This window comes from Phyllobates terribilis, unplaced genomic scaffold, assembly GCF_046119375.1.
Source record: "Phyllobates terribilis strain yellow unplaced genomic scaffold, ASM4611937v1 Scaffold_2__4_contigs__length_985480577, whole genome shotgun sequence".
Lineage (NCBI taxonomy): Eukaryota > Metazoa > Chordata > Amphibia > Anura > Dendrobatidae > Phyllobates > Phyllobates terribilis.
The window spans coordinates 75,139,839-75,162,274 of NW_027362762.1; the positions used below are offsets into that span (position 1 = coordinate 75,139,839).

The following is a 22,436-nucleotide window of genomic DNA, read 5'->3' on the forward strand; positions in this document are numbered from 1 at the left end:
TTCCCCACCTTATAATGCCCCATGCAGGATGTCACCCCCCCCTCTTTATAATGCCCCATGCAGGATGTCCCCCCCTCTCTTTATAATGCCCCATGCAGGATGTCACCTCCCTATATAATGCCCCATGCAGGATGTCCCCCCCTCTCTTTATAATGCCCCATGCAGGATGTCACCCCCCCCCTCTTTATAATGCCCCATGCAGGATGTCACCCCCCCCCTCTTTATAATGCCCCATGCAGGATGTCCCCCCCTCTCTTTATAATGCCCCATGCAGGATGTCTCCCTCTCTCTTTATAATGCCCCATGCAGGATGTCCCCCCCTCTCTTTATAATGCCCCATGCAGGATGTCCCCCCCTCTCTTTATACTGCCCCATGCCTCCATACATTAAAAAAAAAAATCAAATACTCACCTCCCTTCTCTTCACCTGCTACCTGCTGCCCGCTGCTCGGGTCCGAACTCCAGCGTTGTCGGCGTCTTCCCGCTCAGCGCTCCCTGTGACGGCTCAGGGGAGGGCGCGGTGTAAAGACGTCACCGCGCCCTCTGACCTGAGACGTCACAGGGAGCGCAGAGCAGGAAGACAGCTGATCTGCGGAGGCACGGGGAGAGGTAAGTATCCAGCTGCCGGGGCCCTGAGCAAGCGGGAGAGAAGGGCGGGCGCTGACACCGCTCTCCTCCGTCCATAGCTCAGGGGGGTGTGCGACCGCCAGTGGGCCCCTCTGCCTGCTCAGGGCCCCGGCACTTGCCCGGGTGCGCCGGGTGCTGACGCCGGCCCTGCCTAGGACCTTGGTGTGTAGTGGGCCTTATGCTAGTCTCAAGGCTCTAGCTGGTGGATGGACCTATGCCAGTCCCGGGACCCCTTTGTGCGGTGGTTCTTTTGCAGGTCTCAGAACTTCACTCACAAACTATCAGAGGCAAGAGAAAAGTCAGAAGTAATAGCGCAAACAGTAAAGGTTTAGAAAAACATGAACGCTACAGTTAAGAATTACCCACTTTAATGAGTCCCAGATAGGGGGTATCCAAAATCTGGCGCCTAGATAATAGTGACAGCTCTATGCCATGACTGGTTTGGTATCGAGTAAACTTGCATGCGGAGTCTAAGAAGCCATCTCGTTCTTCACTGGTAACCCATCTCGTTCTTCACTGGTGGTAACCCATCTCGTTCTTCACTGGTAAGCCCTTCGCTGAGTTTTGCATGTTCTTGGAGAAGGTTGTAGCTTCCAAAAAGTCACACATTTATGACAGGAACATCTTGTAGATTGGATGCTGAGGTCAGGGCAGGAAGGATGGACCACTGCAGAGAGGTATGTAAGATTGGCTTGACTTTCCTTGGTCTAGCAGCTGCCATGCCTAGTCCTGCCCCACCACGAATGAAGCACAAGGAGGTCTATCATTACTACAGACAAATAGTAGGGCAGTAACCTATTGTTTGACCACCTCAAGTTCAGATGCAAGATTGAAGCGAAGCCTTCGATTTAGCATAACGATTGTGTCCCACACTAGACCTGTCAGGTCCCAGCCCAGGTCTGATGTGAAGACACCAAAGATTCCAATTTTGATATTGTGGCGTTTTACATGAGTTGTTTTCTATTTTGCTGTTACACAAGACGATACAATTAGTACGTTCACTGTTATTCCGCATCATCTGTTTGCTTTTAAGTCGGATCAAATCGCCCTCGTCGGCTTTGAGACTCTATAAACAAGAGGAGATTCATGGAGGAGAGATCCAGTTACCACATCGGATGTCGTAATCACAGCCCTCGACCATTCTCTGGCAGATCTGGAATTAGTTATAAATGTCATTGACTTATGTAGACGAGGCGAGATGTTTACAAACGTTCTCTGGCGGCGGTCCACCCGAACAGCTGGCGGCGGTCCACCCGAACAGCTGGCGGCAGGCGCTCTCTGTAACACTGGGATTCCTCATCCACAGGCCGTCCACCTCTGTCCTACAGTCACCTAGAACTGCAGGAGCGGCAGCCTGCACCTCACGTGATAGGAACCGCAGCCGGGGAACAGATCAGGGATGTACCGCTGACAGCTCTAGGCCATGTGTCATCTAGGCTTTATTTCTGAGCTGTTTATGGGGTACATTGTCGCCGTCGGTACAGGATTCAGGGGGTGGCCTTCTTGCTTGAGCAAATGTTATAATAGTCTGGAGATTGCTTGTTCTTTTGTTGGGGACTGTTGTGCGCATGCTCTGTGCAGAGGTCATTGTGTTAGGAGGAGGAGGTGAGCTGTGCCATCAGCTATTGTGAATGATGGGACCTGTGTAATCTACTGTATATAGAGGTGTTATCACTCATTGTACAGGAGGAGGAGGAGGTGAGCTGTGACATCACCTATTGTGAATGGTGGATCCTGTGTTAACTACTGTATATAGAGGTGTTATCAGTCATTGTACAGGAGGAGGAGGTGAGCTGTGATATCACCTATTGTGAATGGTGGATCCTGTGTTATCTACTGTATATAGAGGTGTTATCAGTCATTGTACAGGAGGAAGAGGTGAGCTGTGACATCACCTATTGTGAATGGTGGATCCTGTGTTATCTACTGTATATAGAGGTGTTATCACTCATTGTACAGGAGGAGGAGGGGGTGAACTGTGACATCACCTATTGTGAATGGTGGATCCTGTGTTATCTACTGTATATAGAGGTGTTCTCAGTCATTGTACAGGAGGAGGAGGAGGTGAGCTGTGACATCACCTATTGTGAATGGTGGATCCTGTGTTATCTACAGTATATAGAGGTGTTATCACTCATTCTACAGGAGGAGGAGGTGAGCTGTGACATCACCTATTGTGAATGGTGGATCCTGTGTTATCTACTGTATATAGAGGTGTTCTCAGTCATTGTACAGGAGGAGGAGGTGAGCTGTGACATCACCTATTGTGAATGGTGGATCCTGTGAGATCTGCTGTATATAGAGATGTTATCACTCATTGTACAGGAGGAGGAGGGGGTGAACTGTGACATCACCTATTGTGAATGGTGGATCCTGTGAGATCTGCTGTATATAGAGGTGTTATCAGTCATTGTACAGGAGGAGGAGGAGGTGAGCTGTGACATCATATATTGTGAATGGTGGATCCTGTGTTATCTACTGTATATAGTGGTGTTACCAGTCATTGTACAGGAGGGGAGGAGGTGAGCTGTGACATCACCTAATGTGAATGGTGAATCCTGTGTTATCTACTGTATATAGAGGTGTTATCAGTCATTGTACAGGAGGAGGAGGTGAGCTGTGACATCACCTATTGTGAATGGTGGATCCTGTGAGATCTGCTGTATACAGAGGTGTTATCACTCATTGTACGGGAGGAGGCGGGGGTGAGCTGTGACATCACCTATTGTGAATGGTGGATTCTGTGTTTGCTACTGTATATAGGGGAGCTATCTGTCATTATACAGGAGGAGGAGGTGAGCTGTGACATCACCTATTGTGAATGGTGAATCCTGTGTTATCTACTGTATATAGAGATGTTATCACTCATTGTACAGGAGGAGGAGGGAGTGAGCTGTGACATCACCTATTGTGAATGGTGGATTCTGTGTTTGCTACTGTATATAGGGGAGCTATCTGTCATTGTATAGGGGAAGAGGAGGCGAGGGGTGACATCACTTATTGTGATTGTTGGATCCTGTGTTATCTACTGCATATAGAGGTGTCATCCATCGTTGTACAAGAAGGAGAGGAGGTGAGCTGTGATATTAACGGCTGTGAATTGTGCATCCTGTTATCAGCTGTATATAGAGGTGTTATCTGTCATTGTAATCATGTTGGAGTTGATAATAAGATGACTGCTGAGAAGTGATCTGTACAAAACAGCAAGTGTCAGCCTATTTTGAGGCTCAATGTGAAAATCTGCAAGATGTCAGGATGATTTTTTTTTAAATCAATAATTCGGAAAAGTACAAGTTTAACATAAAAGCTTGATTGAAACAATAGGCTGTTTTGTAATGACACATTCCTTTCATGGTATATCCACAGATGAACTACCGTAGTAGGTTTATACAAAAGGTGTCAGAGGGGTAACATGAAGCTCTAGGACCCAAAATATGTGACAAAGTTCCTCAAGTGTGATATATTTTAGTACTGGCATCCTCCTACAGGGCAGTGGATACTTTTGTACCTCTTCGGGCTCTAGGGCCTGGGTACATCCCTCAACACCTCCACTGGAAGACTCCTGAAATAGAGGAGATCTAGCCCAAACTGCTGGTTCCGACATCACCAGGCCTCATTTTTTCTTCCAGACACTTAATAACGTACAGATAATATGATGAAATATGAACCACTTTGTTGCATTTTATAAAATCAAACATTATGGGGTTTATTTCTCTTATCACTACATCTCTGATTGTCCAAGGTCGTAATTGTAAAAAATGCTTTCAGACGAAAGTTAAAGGGGTTGTTGAGGCTTGTGGTTCAAGTATGCAGTGATTCTATGTGACACATACAGTAACTGCAGACTTGTACCCCCAGCCTGGACAACCCCTTTAAGTACTGATCAAGGAGCCATGGCATAATTATAGTTAGTGCAGGAGTTGCAGTCGCACCTGGGTCCAGGAGCCTAGGGGGGCCCAAAGGTCCTTTTGGCGCATATGAAAAGACCACACTATTAAAGGCTCATGATTGTTAGGGAACCTGTTGGAAATTTTGCTTTAAGGCCAACAAGCTTCAAGTTATCACATATCTATCTATCTATCTATATATTTCTTTACGGTAAGAGCAGTGAGAATATGGAATTCACTGAGTGAGGAGACGGTAATGTCAGATTCACTACACCAGTTCAAGCGGGGACTGGATGCATTTCTAGATACCAGGCAGATTTCAGCATATACTTAAAAATAAAATAAAATAGTAGGTTGATACAGGGATTTATTCTGACTGCTGGTTTCAGAGTCGGGAGGGAATTTTTCCTCAGGTGAAGATTGGCCAAATCATTTGGGGTTTTTGCCCTCCTCTGGATCAACTTTAGCAATTACAGAACTAACAGGTCGAACTTGATGGACGCAAGTCTTTATTCGGCTTTACTAACTATGACCTATCCCATATCTATCTATCTATCTATCTATCTATCTATCTATCTATTATCTATCTATCCCATATCTATCTATCTATTATCTATCTATCCCATATCTATCTATCTATCTATCTATTATCTATCTATCCCATATCTATCTATCTATCTATCTATCTCATATCTATCTATCCATCTATCCCATATCTATCTATCTATCTATCTATCTATCTATCCCATATCTATCTATCTATCTCATATCTATCTCATATCTATCTATCTATCCATCCATCTATCTATTATCTATCTATCATCTATCCCATATCTATCTATCTATCTTCTATCTATCTATCTATCTATTTATCCCATATCTATCTATCTATCTCTATCCCATATCTATCTATCTATCCTATATCTATCTATCTATCTCATATCTATCTATCTATCTATCCCATATCTATCTATCTATCTATCTCTATCCCATATCTATCTATCTATCTATCTATCCCATATCTATCTATCTATCTATCTATCTCTATCCCATATCTATCTATCTATCTATCTATCTATCCCATATCTATCTATCTATCCCATATCTATCCATCTATCCCATATCTATCTATCCATCTATCTATCCCATATCTATCTATCTATCTATCTATCTATCTCTATCCCATATCTATCTATCTATCTATCTATCTATCTATCTATCTATCTATCTATCTATCTATCCCATATCTATCTATCTATCTATCTATCTATCTATCCCATATCTATCTATCTATCCCATATCTATCCATCTATCCCATATCTATCTATCCATCTATCTATCTATCTATCCCATATCTATCTATCTATCTATCTATCTATCTATCTATCTATCCCATATCTATCTATCTATCCCATATCTATCTATCTATCTATCAATCCCATATCTATCTATCTATCCCATATCTATCTATCTATCTCATATCTATCTATCTATCTATCCCATATCTATCTATCTATCTATCCCATATCTATCTATCTATCTCATATCTATCTATCCCATATCTATCTCATATCTATCTATCTATCTATCCCATATCTATCTATCCCATATCTATCTATCTATCTATCTATCCCATATCTATCTATCTATCTATCTATCCCATATCTATCTCATATCTATCTATCCATCCATCTATCTATTATCTATCTATCTATCTATCATCTATCCCATATCTATCTATCTATCTTTTATCCATCTATCCATCTATCTATCTATCCCATATCTATCTATCTATCTATCGGAGTTACTCATCAATGAAAAAAATATAAAATGTGAAAACATGCTTGTATAAAGTGAATACATACACTGAAGTAAAACAAGATTTTTACCATTTTATTTTGGATATTAAAATAATTATATTTATTTTTTCTATCAAACAGAAATCTTAAATTAACATTCACTCAAAAAGAATGAGGTATATTCAGATATAAAAAAATAGAATAATCTAATAAAGTGCATTATGGTAGTTACAAATCTCTAAAGTACATAGTACAGCATCTATAACAATCTGCTACTGTTCACACCTTTATAACATATGTATATATATATATAGAACAAACAATATATTATAGAAAACCTGAGGCCCTTACACAAGTCTTATACAGAAGATAAAAAAGTGTTATACTGCCCCCTGCTGATACAAATCATATCACACCAACAGTTTTTCACATATACTTCAGTGTAAATTGAAAAATTTGTGATCAATCCATCCCTCAGAAAATGATCCATACAATTAGAATGTGATTTAAAAAAAATGTTTAAAATCTAAAAATCTACAAAGTTGTATGTATAGTGTACGTATCCATAATTGTAAAATCCCATCCGTTTTGTAGTATTATTATTATTATTTATTTTTACAGTGGGGGTCTCATCTATTACTCTGATCCACTGAAAAGAGAAGCTCCTGCTCTGGAGGACTCAACGCGACCATCTATCACAGGGTTCCCTAACTCCAGTCCTCCAGGCCCACCAACAGGTCATGTTTTCAGGATTTCCTTAGTATTGCAATAATTCCATCACCTGTGTAATAGTAAGGAAATCCTGAAAACATGACCTGTTTGTGGGCCTTGAGGACTGGAGTTGGGGAACACTGATCTATCAGGTATCGTTTAGTCCATATGAATGGGCAGCCTGCAATACCATATTTCTCCTGAAGTGGCCACTGCAAGAGATCTGCGTGGCTGCTTGCAGCTTGATCTGGTGATCGCAGCTGAGCCGATCTCCTCGCAGACAAGAGTGATCGAGAAAATTCAATGCTAACCCAATAAGTCTACCTTTCAGCTTTCATTCTAAAACCCCACAGGTTAGACAATAAATGTCTAGAGGGGCATTGGTAGGACCCCCATTGATCATTAGAGCGGAGTACTGATGACACGTACTTCATCACTGTGGTCGGGATTTAATAGATCACCAGGATCGCACTTTACGCTGCCGCTCATTCATTGTCTCATACGGCGGGGCACAGAGTATCGCCGTCTCCATCAGTCCCATAGACAATGAGTGAAGCGGTAGCACATGCAGATTGCAGGATACTCCCTATATAGTGATCGCTGAAGGTCCAGTGATACATAGGTGAAGACTTTATTTTAAGGGAACACCCCTTTAAACCCGCCACCCGCCACTATTGATGAAAGCTGCCACTCATATGGTTGAAATTTCTTCTGCATATATTCACATTATAAGATCTCTATCGTGTGGCTCTCCAGGTACTGCAAAACTACAACTCCCAGAATGCACAGCTTACAGTTAAGGAGCCTCCTATTGGAGACTATTTGACTCAAAGGGGTTTTCCACCTTTGGGGACATTTTTTTTTTTTTAACTTAAATGCATGCAAATCATATTTGCAATTGTTTCTTTAAAAATTTCCACCGTTTGGCCTCTTTAGCTGCAGTGTTGTCAATGGCTGTCTCCAGAATGAGTTAACTGAGAATCCGTCAGCGAGCTCGTTCTGACAAGAGAGATTGTAATTGTCTTTTTCTGAGCTCCTCTCAGCTGATTTATGGCCTCAGTTGAATGTGCAGAAAAAAAGAGCCTGTAAGGGCTAAACGGTGGAAAATGTTTTAATCAAACCCAATTGCATAGATGACTTTTAGCCTGAAATACATGCATTTCAGTAAAAAAAAATAATTGTCCCCAAAGAGGCACAACCCCTTTAAAAGGTTCCAGTGTGGATAGTACTTATGAAAAACTAAAGAATATTACTAGTGCAAACTTGTCGTAGAAACATAGAAAAATAAAAACATTACAATATATTACATCGCAACAAACATGGAAAGCAAGTCTTACATCTGTACCTATTTATATGTATATACAATCAGGAGCAGAGAGCGCAGTACCGTGGTGATACAATGGGAGGCGCTACATTATCAGCTACCTACAGGGCTGTCAGTATCTTCTTTGCAGCCGGGTGCGAGGGTCCGCTGACAGACTACGGTGTTTTTGCGCCTGTGTCATGTGTTCGGTGGGCTGGGGTGGGAACTGCTGGACCTTCTGAAAGATACAGTAGAGGACATGCAAACATTTGCATTAGTTTTTTTTACATATAACTTATTGATTACATTTTATTGTTTTTTTTTTGGGGGGGGGGGAGAAAGAAAAAAAACTAAAAAACTGCAAAATTAAGACATTTTTTTTTATTTAAAATATTGGTCTTGTTTTTTTTGTTACTGTTAACATTTTAAGGGGTTCTCCACTCCTAGGACAACTCTTTCTGAATCCCTGTTTTCCCCCCAGTAAAATAATAACACCGGTACTTCCCCACCAGTGTCGGTGCCGTTCCGGCTGGGTCGGCACTGGCTCTCACGGGATCCCTGCGACAAATCAACGCTGGCTTCACGCTCTCATCCTTTGAACAAATCAAGACATCTAGAGGAAGTTAGAGAGCAGCCGCAGCTCTCACTTCCTCCAGATTACGTACGAAGGAGGGGAGAGAGACAGCATGGATTGGCAGCAGGGATTGCGTGACATAATAATGTCACGTAATCCCCGGGAGAGTCAGTGCCGACACAGCTGGAATGGCACTCGCACTGGAAGCGAGTATAGGTATTATTATTTTACTGGGGGAAACATTGGGATTGGGTTGTCTGAGTAATGGACAACCCCTTTAAAGTCAGTCACACCCAAAACTCAATTTAAATCATATTAATACAGGGAACTTAGCCCCTATAAATATCATACCTGTTGTACAGATTTCACTACTATTGTTTTATATAAAAAACGTTGCCTTACATATGTAAATGAGGGCTCCTCGGTGCACCTTTGGTGTGGCCAAGGGCTCAGCGCACCATTCTGCTCACTCAATAACCATCCTCCCTCTTAGTGTGATTGACAGTGCTCGCCTTAAAGTGCTGCCTGAATTGTATCCACGGCTCTGCACACAATGACACTGCAGGGGCCGGGAGCGCACACACCTCTTCCCTCTTCTGTCAGCATTAGCCACACACTACTGTGTGCAGTGAGCATCCGCAGCAGACAGGAGAGAAGGATGAGAGTGCACTTGCACTGACACAGTAAGAATCGAGCGCCCACACATGCAGTGTCAGTGTGGGCGCGCTCTCATCCCTCTCTCCTGTCTGCAGCAGATACTCGTAGTACATAGGGTCACACAGTAGTAGGCAGCTGATGCAGACAGGAGAGAGCGCACACACACTGACACGACAGGAGCCGCGTGCACACACAGTGTTAGTGTGGGCGCGCACTCATCCCTCTCTCCTGTCTGCAGCAGATACTCGTAGTACATAGGGTCACACAGTAGTAGACAGCTGATGCAGACAGGAGAGAGCGCACACACACACACACTGACATGACAGGAGCAGTGTGCACGCACAGTGTTAGTGTGGGCGCGCTCTCATCCCTCTCTCCTGTCTGCAGCGGATGCTTGCTGGGCATAGGGTCACACAGTAGTAGGCAGCTGATGCACACTGGGAAGGGGATGAGCGCGTGCACACATTGATTCAGTGTGTGCTCGGCCCCTGCAGTGTCAGTGTGTACACGCTCTCATCCAGCAGCAAATAGTTATCTTAGCAGGACAAAAAAAGTTGCAGACAACTTTTTTGTCCAGCTTAATAAATCGGATTGCACCTGGATCTGTTTATTTTTTTTTACATTGAAGTCTATGGAAAACGGATCCGTTAAATAAACAGTCACCATTTTTTTTTTCTTTCATTGAAAACGGATCAGTTTTGATGCTTACTGGATCATTTTCAAACAGATGATTACTGGACGTGGGAACCAATAGAGAGGGTCCTTTATAACTTATGGCTATATGTGGGCAATCCCTTTAATACCATTGGTTAGAGTGATCAAATGATCGCCGACTCAGGACGCCGCTAATCTAACTCAACAAGTGATCAGATGATCTGATTGGGCACCTGATCATTAATCTTTTATAATGTACGAGGTTCCTTGGATTTAATAGTTGTTAGAACTTCATACAGAATCTGATACGTAACACTATTTCCGTCCTGCGTGTTCATGAAAAGACAGACATGGGAATGGATCCTCACCAGCGGCGACTTGGGCTGGAATCCATTTGTAGTCGCTGAGGGTTTGATCGCGGTTTCTTGAACATCTAAAATAGGAAGAAAAAACAATGAGGAGATCAATCGGTTGAAGAGGACCTGCTGTGTTGTGTGAAGAAGTTGGTTTATTGTTTTCCTTGCTAATTGGGGGGGGGGGTGTCTACCTACAAACTTGGACCCAATCAGGGCTGAAGTGTCAGTTTTAGGACACCCCCATACTGACAAGAGTAATGGCAATTTTTTTACATAAATTTTCAGGAACAGTAACAGAAGAATGCGGAGTCCTATGAAAAGATAATGAAGATTTTTTTTGTCTATGAGGAACACAAGTATTTAATAAAACAGAAGTGTCCTGATGGAGAATCTTTGGTCAGGTCCAAAGAAATTGTCATAGGGAATTAGTGCTGTGCCCACCTACATGGGGCGATGATCACGTGACCGGTCGTTTGTACGAAAGTAGGGAAAATAATGACTTATTTCACCAAAGTTGTTATAAGCATTCATAGTCCGGGAACTTTTCCACATTTGTTCATGTTACGCCCACAAATTTAAATGCATTGTATTGGGATTTTATATTATATACAAAGTAGCAAATATTTGTGAAGTGTAAAGGAAATGATACATTGATTTCTAAATATTTAAAAAAAAAATACATCTGAATATTGTGAATTGCATTTCTATTCAGCCCCCTGTAGTCTCATACCCCTAAATAAAACCCCGAGTGACCAATCACCTCCAGAAGTCACAGGATTAGTAAACTGAGTCCACCTGTGTGTAATTTATTCTCAGTATAACTACAACTGTTCTGTGAAAGCCTCAAGAGGTTTGTGTGAGAACATTAGGGATAAAATAGAATCATGAAAGTCAAGGAGCCCACCAGACAGGTCAGGGATAAAGTTGTGGAGAAGAAGAGAGCAGGGTTAGGTTATAAAAAAAATAGCCTAAGCTCTGAACATCTCACAGAGCACTATTCAATCCATCATCCAAATATGAAAGGAGTATGGGACAAATGCAAACCTACCAAGACATGGCCGTCCACCTAAACTAATATCTCAAGAAAGGAGAGCACTAATTAGAGAAGCAGCCCAGAGGCCAATAGTCACTCTGAAGGAGCTGCAGAGATCCACAGCTCAGGTGGGAGAATCTGTCCACAGGACAACTATTACTTATATACTGCACAAATCTGGCCTTTATGGAGAAGTGGCAAGAAGAAAGAGATTTTTGAAAGCAATCTGTAAGAAGTCCAGTTTGCAAATTGCTATGTAGGGGACACAGTGAGCATGTGGAGGAAGGGCCTCTGGTCAGAAGAGACCAAACTAGAACGTTTTGGGCTAAATGCAAAATGCTCTGTATGGTGGAAAACTAACACTGCACATCACCCTGAAAACACCTATCCTCCATCAGACATGGTGGTGGCAGCATCATGCTGTGGGGAGGCTTTTCTTTAGCAGGGGCAGGGAAGCTGATCAGAGTTGATGGGAAGATGGATGGCGTGAAATACAGGGCAATTCTGGAGAAAAGCCTGTTAAAGGCAGAAAAAGACTTGAGACTGGGGTGTAGGTTCACCTTCCAGCAGGACGACCATAAACATCCTGCCAGAGCTACAATGGAGGGTTTAGATCAAAGCGTATTCACATGAGTGAACGGCCCAGTCACAGTCCAGACCTAAGTCCTATTCAGACTTGAAAATTGCTGTTCACAGACGCCTCCATCCAATCTCACAGAGCGAGTGAGCAAAGAACAAGGGGCAGAAATGTCACCTCTAGATGTGCAAAACTGGTAGAGAAGGACCCCAAAAGACTGCAGCAGTAATTGCAGTGAAAGGTGGTCCTACAAAGTATTGATTCGGGGGGGCTGAATACAAACGGATGTCACAATTTTCAGATTGATATTTTTAAAATATTTAGAACACCATGTATCATTTCCTTTACACAAATACTTGTTACTCAGACTTGGTATTTCACATAAAATCCCAATAAAATACATTTAGGTTTGTGAGTTTAACGTGACAAAATGTGGAAAAGTTCACGGGGTATGAATACTTTTTCAAGGCACTGTATGAGGAGTTACATCATCGATCGACCAAAAAGCACCAATTGAATGAGGCCTTAGACACATTCCAAATCTTTAACATAGGAAACTGCACTTGGTCTTGTAAATTGTATTTACTGCTGATGTATAAATACGGATGGCGATACAGATGAAAAATCATGTTTATTCTGGATGAAAATGGTATGACTGGTGTGAATTTAGGGGAGATATGTCTGGGCTGGCACAGCGGCCCCCGGAGCAGGGTATGTACTGAGTGTTCGCCTACCCGCTGCACTTACTCTGCAATCTCTGATTGAGGCGATTGAGTGACTGCAGGAGCCTTTGTTCCTCTATAGAGAGGGCCGTGTGCGGAGCTCTGTGCGTGACGGCGCTCTGCTTGTTTGCTTGCATCGCTTGCATGGCAGCTAGAATTTCTCCATCTGTTGCGGATGTTTCCGCCAGATTCTCCGCCAGCATAAACTGAGCCGTGCTTTCTGAGACTATGTAAAAAAAACATTGCAATTAGCCACGAAGAACGTCCCTCCGGCATAATACATTGTATATTGCCAAAGAGCAAGTAACTACTCTGTCCGAGGACGGGACACACGCCGCAGCGTTCATCATCTCCATTCACTTACAATGGGACGGTTACAGATTATTCCGAGATTTCTCACAGTGACTCCTTCTCTAGTCTGTTCTGTCCCCTATAGAAAAAGCAAAAAGCTAAAAAAGTCCCGGGGAGAAGTGTAGTCGGCTGCTTCAGACGTCCGTGCAAGTCGGTCTGGGCACGCGACGCACTGCAGGGACTGGCCGTGGATCTCATAGACATATAAGAAGCTGTCGGACCTGGGTCGACAATCCTGCGGCCAGTCAGTACTGAAACTGATTTGCACCGACGTCAGAAGCAGCCTTAAAGGGGTATTCCCATATCCAAGATCTTATCCCAATATGTAGTAGGTGTGATAATAATATTAGCAAATACCTCCAATTAGAAATGTAGTATAGTTCTGCTGATTTGCCATGTCACTTACCCCATGTGCAGGGCATTGCAGTAGCTTAGGTATCCATGGTTACAACCACTAGCAACTAACTGTCACTGTATCAGTGGTTGTAACCATGCATACCTAAGCTACTGCAATGCCCTGCACATGGGGTAAGTGACACCACTTATCAGAAAAACTATACTACATTTCTAATTGGAGGTATTTGCTAATATTATTACACCTACTACTTATTGAGATAGGATCTTCGAAATGGAAATACCCTTTTAACTGTGAGGCAACTTGATGCAACATCAGCCCTTCCCCCGTCTGAAAGCTTTTTAAAAAGACAACAAAATGGTTTCTTCCACAATGTATTTTAAGAAGATCACTGCTCCCCATCCTCCTGCTAATCGGGGTCAGTGCGCTCCTGCTTGATTGACAGCTCGAATCAGCAGCATCATAGCGCCACTGCAAAGAGCTTGTAAGCACTGTACATGCTCTGCTGCTGCTGGTAGACAGCAAAGTTGGGCAATAACTAAGGTAACGAGCCATAAAAAAATTGTTAAAAAAATCAGTTCTTGAGAAAAGCAAATAAACCACAAAGCTGCTTGTTTTTACAAAGAATTTACAATTTTACCCAAGAAGATGGGAATAACCCATCTGACCATGTAGGAACATACTCTGATCATATCACATCTCCTGGGCAGGTGGGGAAGCAAAAGAGTATACAGACAGGACAGCAGGGGAACGCATGAGAGTATACAGACTGTACAGCATGGGATCTCAGCTGATTCTTTCGGTAAGAAAAAACATTTTCCTGCCAGTTTAAAAACTTATTTTACCTCCCAGAAAGAATCAGCTGTGATCCCTGGTTGTCCTGTCTGTATACTCTCATGCGTTCCCCGGCTGTCCTGTCTGTATACTCTCATGCGTTCTCCTTCTATCCTGTCTGTATACTCTCATGCGTTCCCGGCTGTCCTGTCTGTATACTCTCATGTGTTCCCTGGGTGTCCTGTCTGTATACTCTCATGCGCTCCCCGGCTGTCCTGTCTGTATACTCTCATGTGTTCCACTGCTATCCTGTCTGTATACTCTCATGCGTTCCCCTGCTGTTCTGTCTGTATACTCTCATGCGTTCCCCTGCTGTTCTGTCTGTATACTCTCATGCGTTCCCCTGCTGTCCTGTCTGTATACTCTCATGCGTTCCCCTGCTGTCCTGTCTGTATACTCTCATGCGTTCCCCGGCTGTCCTGTCTCTATCCTCTCTCGCATTCCCAGCTGTCCTGTCTGTATTCTCTCATGCGATCCCCTGCTGTCCTGCCTGTATACTCTCTTTAGCTTCCTCCCCCGCCCAGGACACCCAGGAGCTGTGGTATGATCAGACCATGTTCCTGCATGGTCAGAGAAAGCCATTACACAGTACACAGCAGAGGCAAATTTATAAGATTATTTCAGCACAGGAACATTTTTTGAAATGCAACCAATTGTAGAACTTATTATTATTACAAAATATATTAATTAAAATGTACTTTGTTCTTGAAAAAACTCATTTAAGCATTACTTACATGGATCCGTTAAACTCAGTAGTAAAGAAGTATGGCTGCGAGTGAGGTCTGACACGGTACGTACCTTCAGCAGGATGTGTGGCGCTGTGCGTGTGCCCGGGCTCGTGTGCACTTGGGAATGGATTTATCTTCATGGCGTTCATGTTCTGTTCATGGAAAAATATTGTGAAAATTATTCTAGCTGCCAAATAAAAAATACTTAAACGATATCCCTGAGGATCACACAAGCACCATCCACAACCTATTTTAGGAGAACCTCACTGTTTTATATCATGATGGATCTGTATGAAGAGGCCACCATCCGACGCCAGGAAGTACTGGCCACGGGTCCTATTCTATGTGATATACTAATTAGATACTTGCTGGACGTCAGATGGTTGCCGTATCAATTGTACCACTAAGTGGCATGTGCGTCTGTCCACGTCTGAGGTCAGATCAGGTAGAAAATACAGATGTACTAGCCAATTAAATGGAATCTGTCACCAGGTTTTTACTATGTAATCTGGGAGCAGTATAATGTAGAGGCAGAGCCCTGATTCCAGCGATGTGTCACTTACTGGGCTACTTGCTTTAGTTTTGATAAAATCACTGTTTTATCTGCTGCAGATCTATCAGTTCTCTGAATGCTGAGCTCTGTATAGCCCCGCCCACACCACTGATTGGCAGTTTTCTGTGTACACTGTGCATAGGCAGAAAGCTGCCAATCAGTGTGGGGGGGTGGGGTTATACAGAGCTCATGAATATGGAGGACTACATGGCAGCAGGTTTATTAGTCCTCTAGTGATAATCTCCTGCTAATAAAACGGATTTGTATCAAAACTACAGCAAGCAGCCCAGTAAGTGACACATTGCTGGAATCAGGGTCTCTGCCCCTACATCATGTTGCTCTCAGATTAAGTGGCAAAAACAGATTCCCTTTCACATCATGGCAGAGCTATGGGTAGGAGGGTATAATAAAAAACAGGGATAACGCCTGGGCAGCATATATATATATATATATATATATATATATATATATAAAATTCTTTACTTGAATACATGTATTTTGGGCTACAGATAATTTTTTAACTGAGGTTTCATTGTACATTTTGTACCGTTTGGCATTTACAAGCTATTTTTTCTCTCTGCATATTTGCTGCAGAATGAGTTAACTCAGAATCCATCAGAGAGTTTAATAGGTCTTAATCTGTCTTTTTATGAGCTCATCTCCGCTGATTTATGACCATAAATCACACTACTACCTCTACACCTTCATGGTGGGGCTGAGAAACACATGTGACTCCTGAGCCAGTGACTGACAAAAAGCAGTGATGCTTTGTCCCCGCCAGCCTCCCTTTATATTATGACATACGTTATTGATTACCTTTAGTTAATAAAATTGCATTTTTCAATCTGTAATCTTAATTCCTTCATTCACTTTCAGACCCCCTTATATGCAATTTGCATCCTGATCCAAGTTTCAGATTTTTCTCCTGTGGGAGTTTCTCTTCCAGTAATATAGGCTGGATATGAGCTCTGTGTAACTGTCTTCATTAGTTTATATATCAGCACAGCTTCTATCCTGCACTTATTTCCTCCAGACTATTTTCTCCACCATTGTTATGATCTGCAAACAAGAACTAAGGAAAGAAAGGGAAAGCTTTCCCTACAGTAAGACTAAGCTGAATCCCTACGATGAAGCGGGCTGGCTGTTCCTAGCGAACAGACCCTCCTTAGTCCTAGGCTAGTCTGAACGAAGACCTATAGAATAAAGGGAAGGGGTCCCTAAAAGAACTAAGGACTGGAACAAAAATGGGACATCTCCTAAACAGAGAAAGTTGTTGCAGAAAACAAAAGATAGACTGACAAAAAGGTACTAGAGGTCGCAAAGAACCAAGCGAACTGAGAGATATAGACACCGAAGCACCTGGCTAGCTAAACAGTCAAACACTGAAGTCCAGCACAGCCAAATAGGCGGAGCTGGAATATAAAGGCAGATGGTCATGTGACCGCAAAACACAAGATGGAAAAAACAAACAGGAGGGTTCTAACAACCATCCTTGAGACTTTAGATACTTTCTCCCCTGTCCATACTGTGGAGGTATGTGTACAAACCCCTCTCTCTCCTTCTTTTCCAATTTCTAAGAGTAAGAAAACGGAGTGGAAAAGTAGAGAAAAGACATTAAAACCAGGAGTAGGAGCTCTGATGGATTTTGTAAAAGCAAACGAAAAAGGACTAATAGGCAGTATGCAGCCTGGTAGACTTAAAGGGCTAGGACATTTTTTTTACACTGAAGTAAATGAAATGATCTATAACTGATCCTGACACTTGCCCCATACGTAGGACCACCGCACATGACCCCTGAATACATTTACATATTATGGCGACGACATATGAAACTCTTGGAGGGAAAAGGTTAAATAAGCAGACGTTGTGTAAGCGCTTTCCTACAGACATATGAGTGATGTAATGTCGCTGCCGAGTTTGCACAACCGTGATGATAAGCTGCAGATTTCAGCTCCAAATAAACAATACTGATAAATGGTGCAAAACAGCTGGATTTCCACCGTTCTCATGTGTTGTGTACGCAGCATGTACGGTATTAACTCGTGTCATCCACCTAAACATACTGAATGATGAAACAATCTCACCGTCTGGATCCAACCACAAACATGTCAAAGGCACAAGCATTGTAACATCAAATTGCTTTAAAGGGGTTGTCCACCTTTGGGATCATTCTTTTTTCTTACTTAAAAACATGTATTTTTGTCTAAAATTAATTTTTACTATTGGATTCCATTCAAAATGTTGCACCGTTTGCTTTCTGTAACCTCTGTGCTGCACTGTTTACTGCTCGCTGCAGAATGAGTTAACGGAGAATCTATCAGTGAGCTCATTTAGATGGTTGTTATTTTTTTCTTAGCTTAGCTCAGTACATTTATGCCAGCAGACCACATTGGAGTTGAGTATGCAGGGAAACCAAGAGCTTGTAAAAGCCAAATGGGGCAAAACATTTTTTTGGAACCAAATTGCAAGTATGATTTTTAGCACCGAATGCATGCATGTAAATTACAAAAACAAAACAAAAATTCCTTAGCTGTAGACAACCCCTTTTATAAGAACCTGGCATCGCTCCTGATGGTTCAACGGTCATGTCAGTAATCTGGAACCACTGGACAGGAGGGCTGCGCAATACTGCTGGACGGGAGGGCTGCGGAAAGCCGCTGGACGGGAGGGCTCTGCAAAGCCGCTTAGCTCCTGCCTCTTCTTTTGAGTAGCTGTGCTGGCGCTATGTCACCATGATGCACCAGCCTGGCTAAGCAAAAGAAGAGCCAGGATGCCAGGAGGTAAGCAACGATTCTCGGGCCTCCCGTCCAGCGGTCGCAGATTACCGATATGCGGAGTCCTGTAAGTCGATTCTCCCATCTCTAACAGCGGCCATGATGGTCTATCGTGACATGTCCCATCAATCACCATATTACAGAGCAGCATGCAGGACTGTCCACATAGCTGCAGGGACACTGGATGCCTCTGAACACTTAAAGGGGTATTCCCATCTCCAAGATCTTATCCCAATATGTAGTAGGTGTAATAATAATAATATCAGCAAATCCCTCCAATTAGAAATGTGGTATAGTTCTTCTGATTCACTATGCCGCTTACTCAATATGCAGGGCATTACAGTAGCTTAGATATCCATGGCTACGACCATGAGGAAATAACTGTTACTATATGAGTGGTCATAACCATGGATACCTAAGCTATTGCAATGCCCTACATGGTGAAAGCGACATAGTGAATCAGAAGAACTATACTATATTTCTAATTGGAGGTATTTGCTGCTATTATTATTATTACACCTACTACATATTGGGATAAGATCATGGAGATGGGAATACCCCTTTAAAGAGGATCTATCACCAGGTCGACCAGTTTTTGCTCTTATTTTATTCCCCTGATTCCCTGTTTATTCACCATAGGGGTCCAGATATATGGGTCTTTTTATTTGGTGCTAATGTATACACTGTGTGCAGAATTATTAGGCAAGATGTATTTTAGAGGATTATTTTTATTATTGATCAACAACTATGTTCTCAATCAACCCAAAGACTCATGAATATCCAAGCTTAATATTTTTGGAAGTTGGAGTGTTTTTTTTTTAGATTTGGCTATCTTAGGAGGATATCTGTTTGTGCAGGTAACTATTACTGTGCAGAATTATTAGGCAACTTAATAAAAACCAAATATAATCCCATCTCACTTGTTTATTTTCACCAGGTAAACCAATATCAGTGCACAAAATTTAGAAATAAACATTTCTGACATGCAAAAACAAAAACCAAAAAAATTAGTGATGAATATAGCCACCTTTCTTTATGATGACACTCAACAGCCTTCCATCCATAGATTCTGTCAGTTGCTTGATCTGTTTTCGATCAACATTGCGTGCAGCAGCCACCACAGCCTCCCAGACACTGTTTCGAGAGGTGTACTGTTTTCCCTTCCTGTAGATCTCACATTTTATGATGGACCACAGGTTCTCTATGGGGTTCAGATCAGGTGAACAAGGGGGCCATGTCATTATTTTTTCTTCTTTTAGACCTTTACTGGCCATGTCCCTGAGTATCGCACACCTTGTGCTTTTTGATACTCCAGTAACGTTGCAGCTCTGAAATATGGCGAAACTGGTGGTGAATGGCATCTTGGCAGCTTCACGCTTGATTTTCCTCAATTCATGGGCAGTTATTTTGCGCCTTTTTTGGCCAACACTCTTCTTGCGACCCTGTTGTCTATTTGCATGAAACACTTGATTGTTCGGTGATCACGCTTCAAAAGTTTGGAAATTTCAAGACTGCTGCATCCCTCTGCAAGACATCTCACAATTTTGGACTTTTCAGAGGCCGTCAAATCTCTCTTCTGACCCATTTTGCCAAAGGAAAGGAAGCTGCCTAATAATTAAGCACACCTTATATAGGGTGTTGATGTCATTAGTCAACACCCCTCCTCATTACAGAGATGCACATCACCAGATTTACTTAATTGGTAGTTGGCTCTCAAGCCTATGCAGCTTGGAGTAGGACAACATGTATAAAAAGTATCATGTGAGCAAAATACTCATTTGCCTAATAATTCTGCGCACAGTGTATGGTCCTTACCAAAGGGGCGTTGCTCATGCAGAGCAGCCTAAAGACACGCCCCAGAGGAGCCGGTGTGCCACTGCCCCTCAGTAAAAAGGTATTCTGGTTATAACAAGCTATCATCCATCCACAGTGCATAGATCGCCATATGTACCCCGAGTGAGCGGAGCTGCGGTTGTGCATGAATACGATTGCTCCATTCAAAGTCTATGGTCCAGAAGAGAAAGCCGTGTGCAGCACTTGTCAATCTCAGGCTGCCCCATAGAGAATGAATGGGGGAGCAATACACATGTATGACCAATGCTCAGCTCAAGCGGGAGGATCAGTGGTGCTCTCAGTGATTAGACCACCACAGATCTAGTACTTATGAGCGGAGAAAATCCTTCGCACACGACCGACCGCACATAATGTATATACTACTTAGTACCTGAGTGTGTGATGGCCTCCAGCCGGCGGACGCGGGTCGTCCTTTCCTCTGCTCCAGCAATGCTCTGCGCTTGGTCTCACTGCTGTCTAGGATCTGCTTCCGTCTTGTCAGCGTGACGTAACCTTCCAAAAGACGAAAAACACAGAATGAGAATCCAGAAAACTATGGTAAAGTTTATATACTCTCATGCGTTCCCCGGCTGTCCTGTCTGTATACTCTCATGCGTTCCCCGGCTGTCCTGTCTGTATACTCTCATGCGTTCCCCGGCTGTCCTGTCTGTATACTCTCATGCGTTCCCCGGCTGTCCTGTCTGTATACTCTCATGTGTTCCCCTACTGTCCTGTCTGTATACTCTCAGGCGTTCCCCGGCTGTCCTGTCTGTATACTCCCATGCATTCCCGTGCAGTCCTGTCTGTATACTCTCATGCGTTCCCTGGCTGTCCTGTCTGTATACTGTAATGCGTTTCCCTGCTGTCCTGTCTGTATACTCACATGCTTCCCCCGCTGTCCTGTCTGTATACTCTCATGCTTCCCCCGCTGTCCTGTCTGTATACTCTCATGCCTTCACCGGCTGTCCTGTCTGTATACTCTCATGTGTTCCCCTGCTGTCCTGTCTCTATACTCTCATGCGTTCCCCCGCTGTCCTGTCTATATACTCTCATGCGTTCCCCGGCAGTCCTGTCTGTATACTCTCATGCGTTTCCCGGCTGTCCTGTCTGTATTCTCTCATGCGTTCCCCGGCTGTCCTGTCAGTATTCTATAATGCGTTCCTCTGCTGCCCTGTCTGTATACTCTCATGCGTTCCCCTGCTGTCCTCTCTGTATACTCTCAGGCGTTCCCCGGCTGTCATTTCTGTATACTCTCAGGCGTTCCCCGGCTGTCCTGTCTGTATACTCTCAGGCGTTCCCCGGCTGTCCTGTCTGTATACTCTCAGGCGTTCCCCGGCTGTCCTGTCTGTATACTCTCAGGCGTTCCCCGGCTGTCCTGTCTGTATACTCTCAGGCGTTCCCCGGCTGTCCTGTCTGTATACTCTCAGGCGTTCCCCGGCTGTCCTGTCTGTATACTCTCAGGCGTTCCCCGGCTGTCCTGTCTGTATACTCTCAGGCGTTCCCCGGCTGTCCTGTCTGTATACTCTCAGGCGTTCCCCGGCTGTCCTGTCTGTATACTCTCAGGCGTTCCCCGGCTGTCCTGTCTGTATACTCTCAGGCGTTCCCCGGCTGTCCTGTCTGTATACTCTCAGACATTCCCCAGCTGTCCTGTCTGTATACTCTCAGGCATTCCCCGGCTGTCCTGTCTGTATACTCTCAGGTGTTCCCCGGCTGTCCTGTCTGTATACTCTCAGGTGTTCCCCAGCTGTCCTGTCTGTATACTCTCAGGTGCTCCCCAGTCTGTATACTCTCAGGCGTTCCCCTGCTGTCCTGTCTGTATCGTCTCATGCGTTCCCCGGCTGTCCTGTCTGTATATTCTCATGTGTTCCCCTGCTGTCCTGTCTGTATACTCTCATGCGTTCCCCGGCTGTCCTGTCTGTATATTCTCATGTGTTCCCCTGCTGTACTGTCTGTATACTCTCATGCGTTCCCCTGCTGTCCTGTCTGTATACTCTCTTTTGCTTCCTCCCCTGCCCAGGACCTGTGGTATAATCAGACCATGTTCCTGCATGGTCAGACACAGCCATTACACAGTACACCACAGGGGCATATTCTAGACATGAATTGATA

At 43.5% G+C, this 22,436-nt stretch overlaps 1 protein-coding gene across 3 annotated transcripts in view; it reads right to left on the bottom strand.

The window, feature by feature from the left end:
- Positions 1 to 7,894: 7,894 nt before the first annotated feature.
- CEP126 (centrosomal protein 126) overlaps positions 7,895 to 22,436 on the bottom strand; it is a 61,225-nt gene continuing 46,683 nt past the window's right edge. For 2 of the 3 annotated variants that reach the window (XM_073662133.1, XM_073662135.1), the window contains 5 exons: positions 20,719 to 20,840; positions 15,238 to 15,319; positions 12,925 to 13,125; positions 10,580 to 10,644; positions 7,895 to 8,564 (listed from right to left, as the gene is read on the bottom strand). In XM_073662133.1, the coding sequence (XP_073518234.1) occupies positions 8,460 to 8,564; positions 10,580 to 10,644; positions 12,925 to 13,125; positions 15,238 to 15,319; positions 20,719 to 20,840 (575 nt within the window). In that variant the 3' untranslated portion in view covers positions 7,895 to 8,459. The remainder of the gene's footprint in view (positions 8,565 to 10,579; positions 10,645 to 12,924; positions 13,126 to 15,237; positions 15,320 to 20,718; positions 20,841 to 22,436) is intronic. The other variant, XM_073662134.1, reaches the window with a different exon arrangement.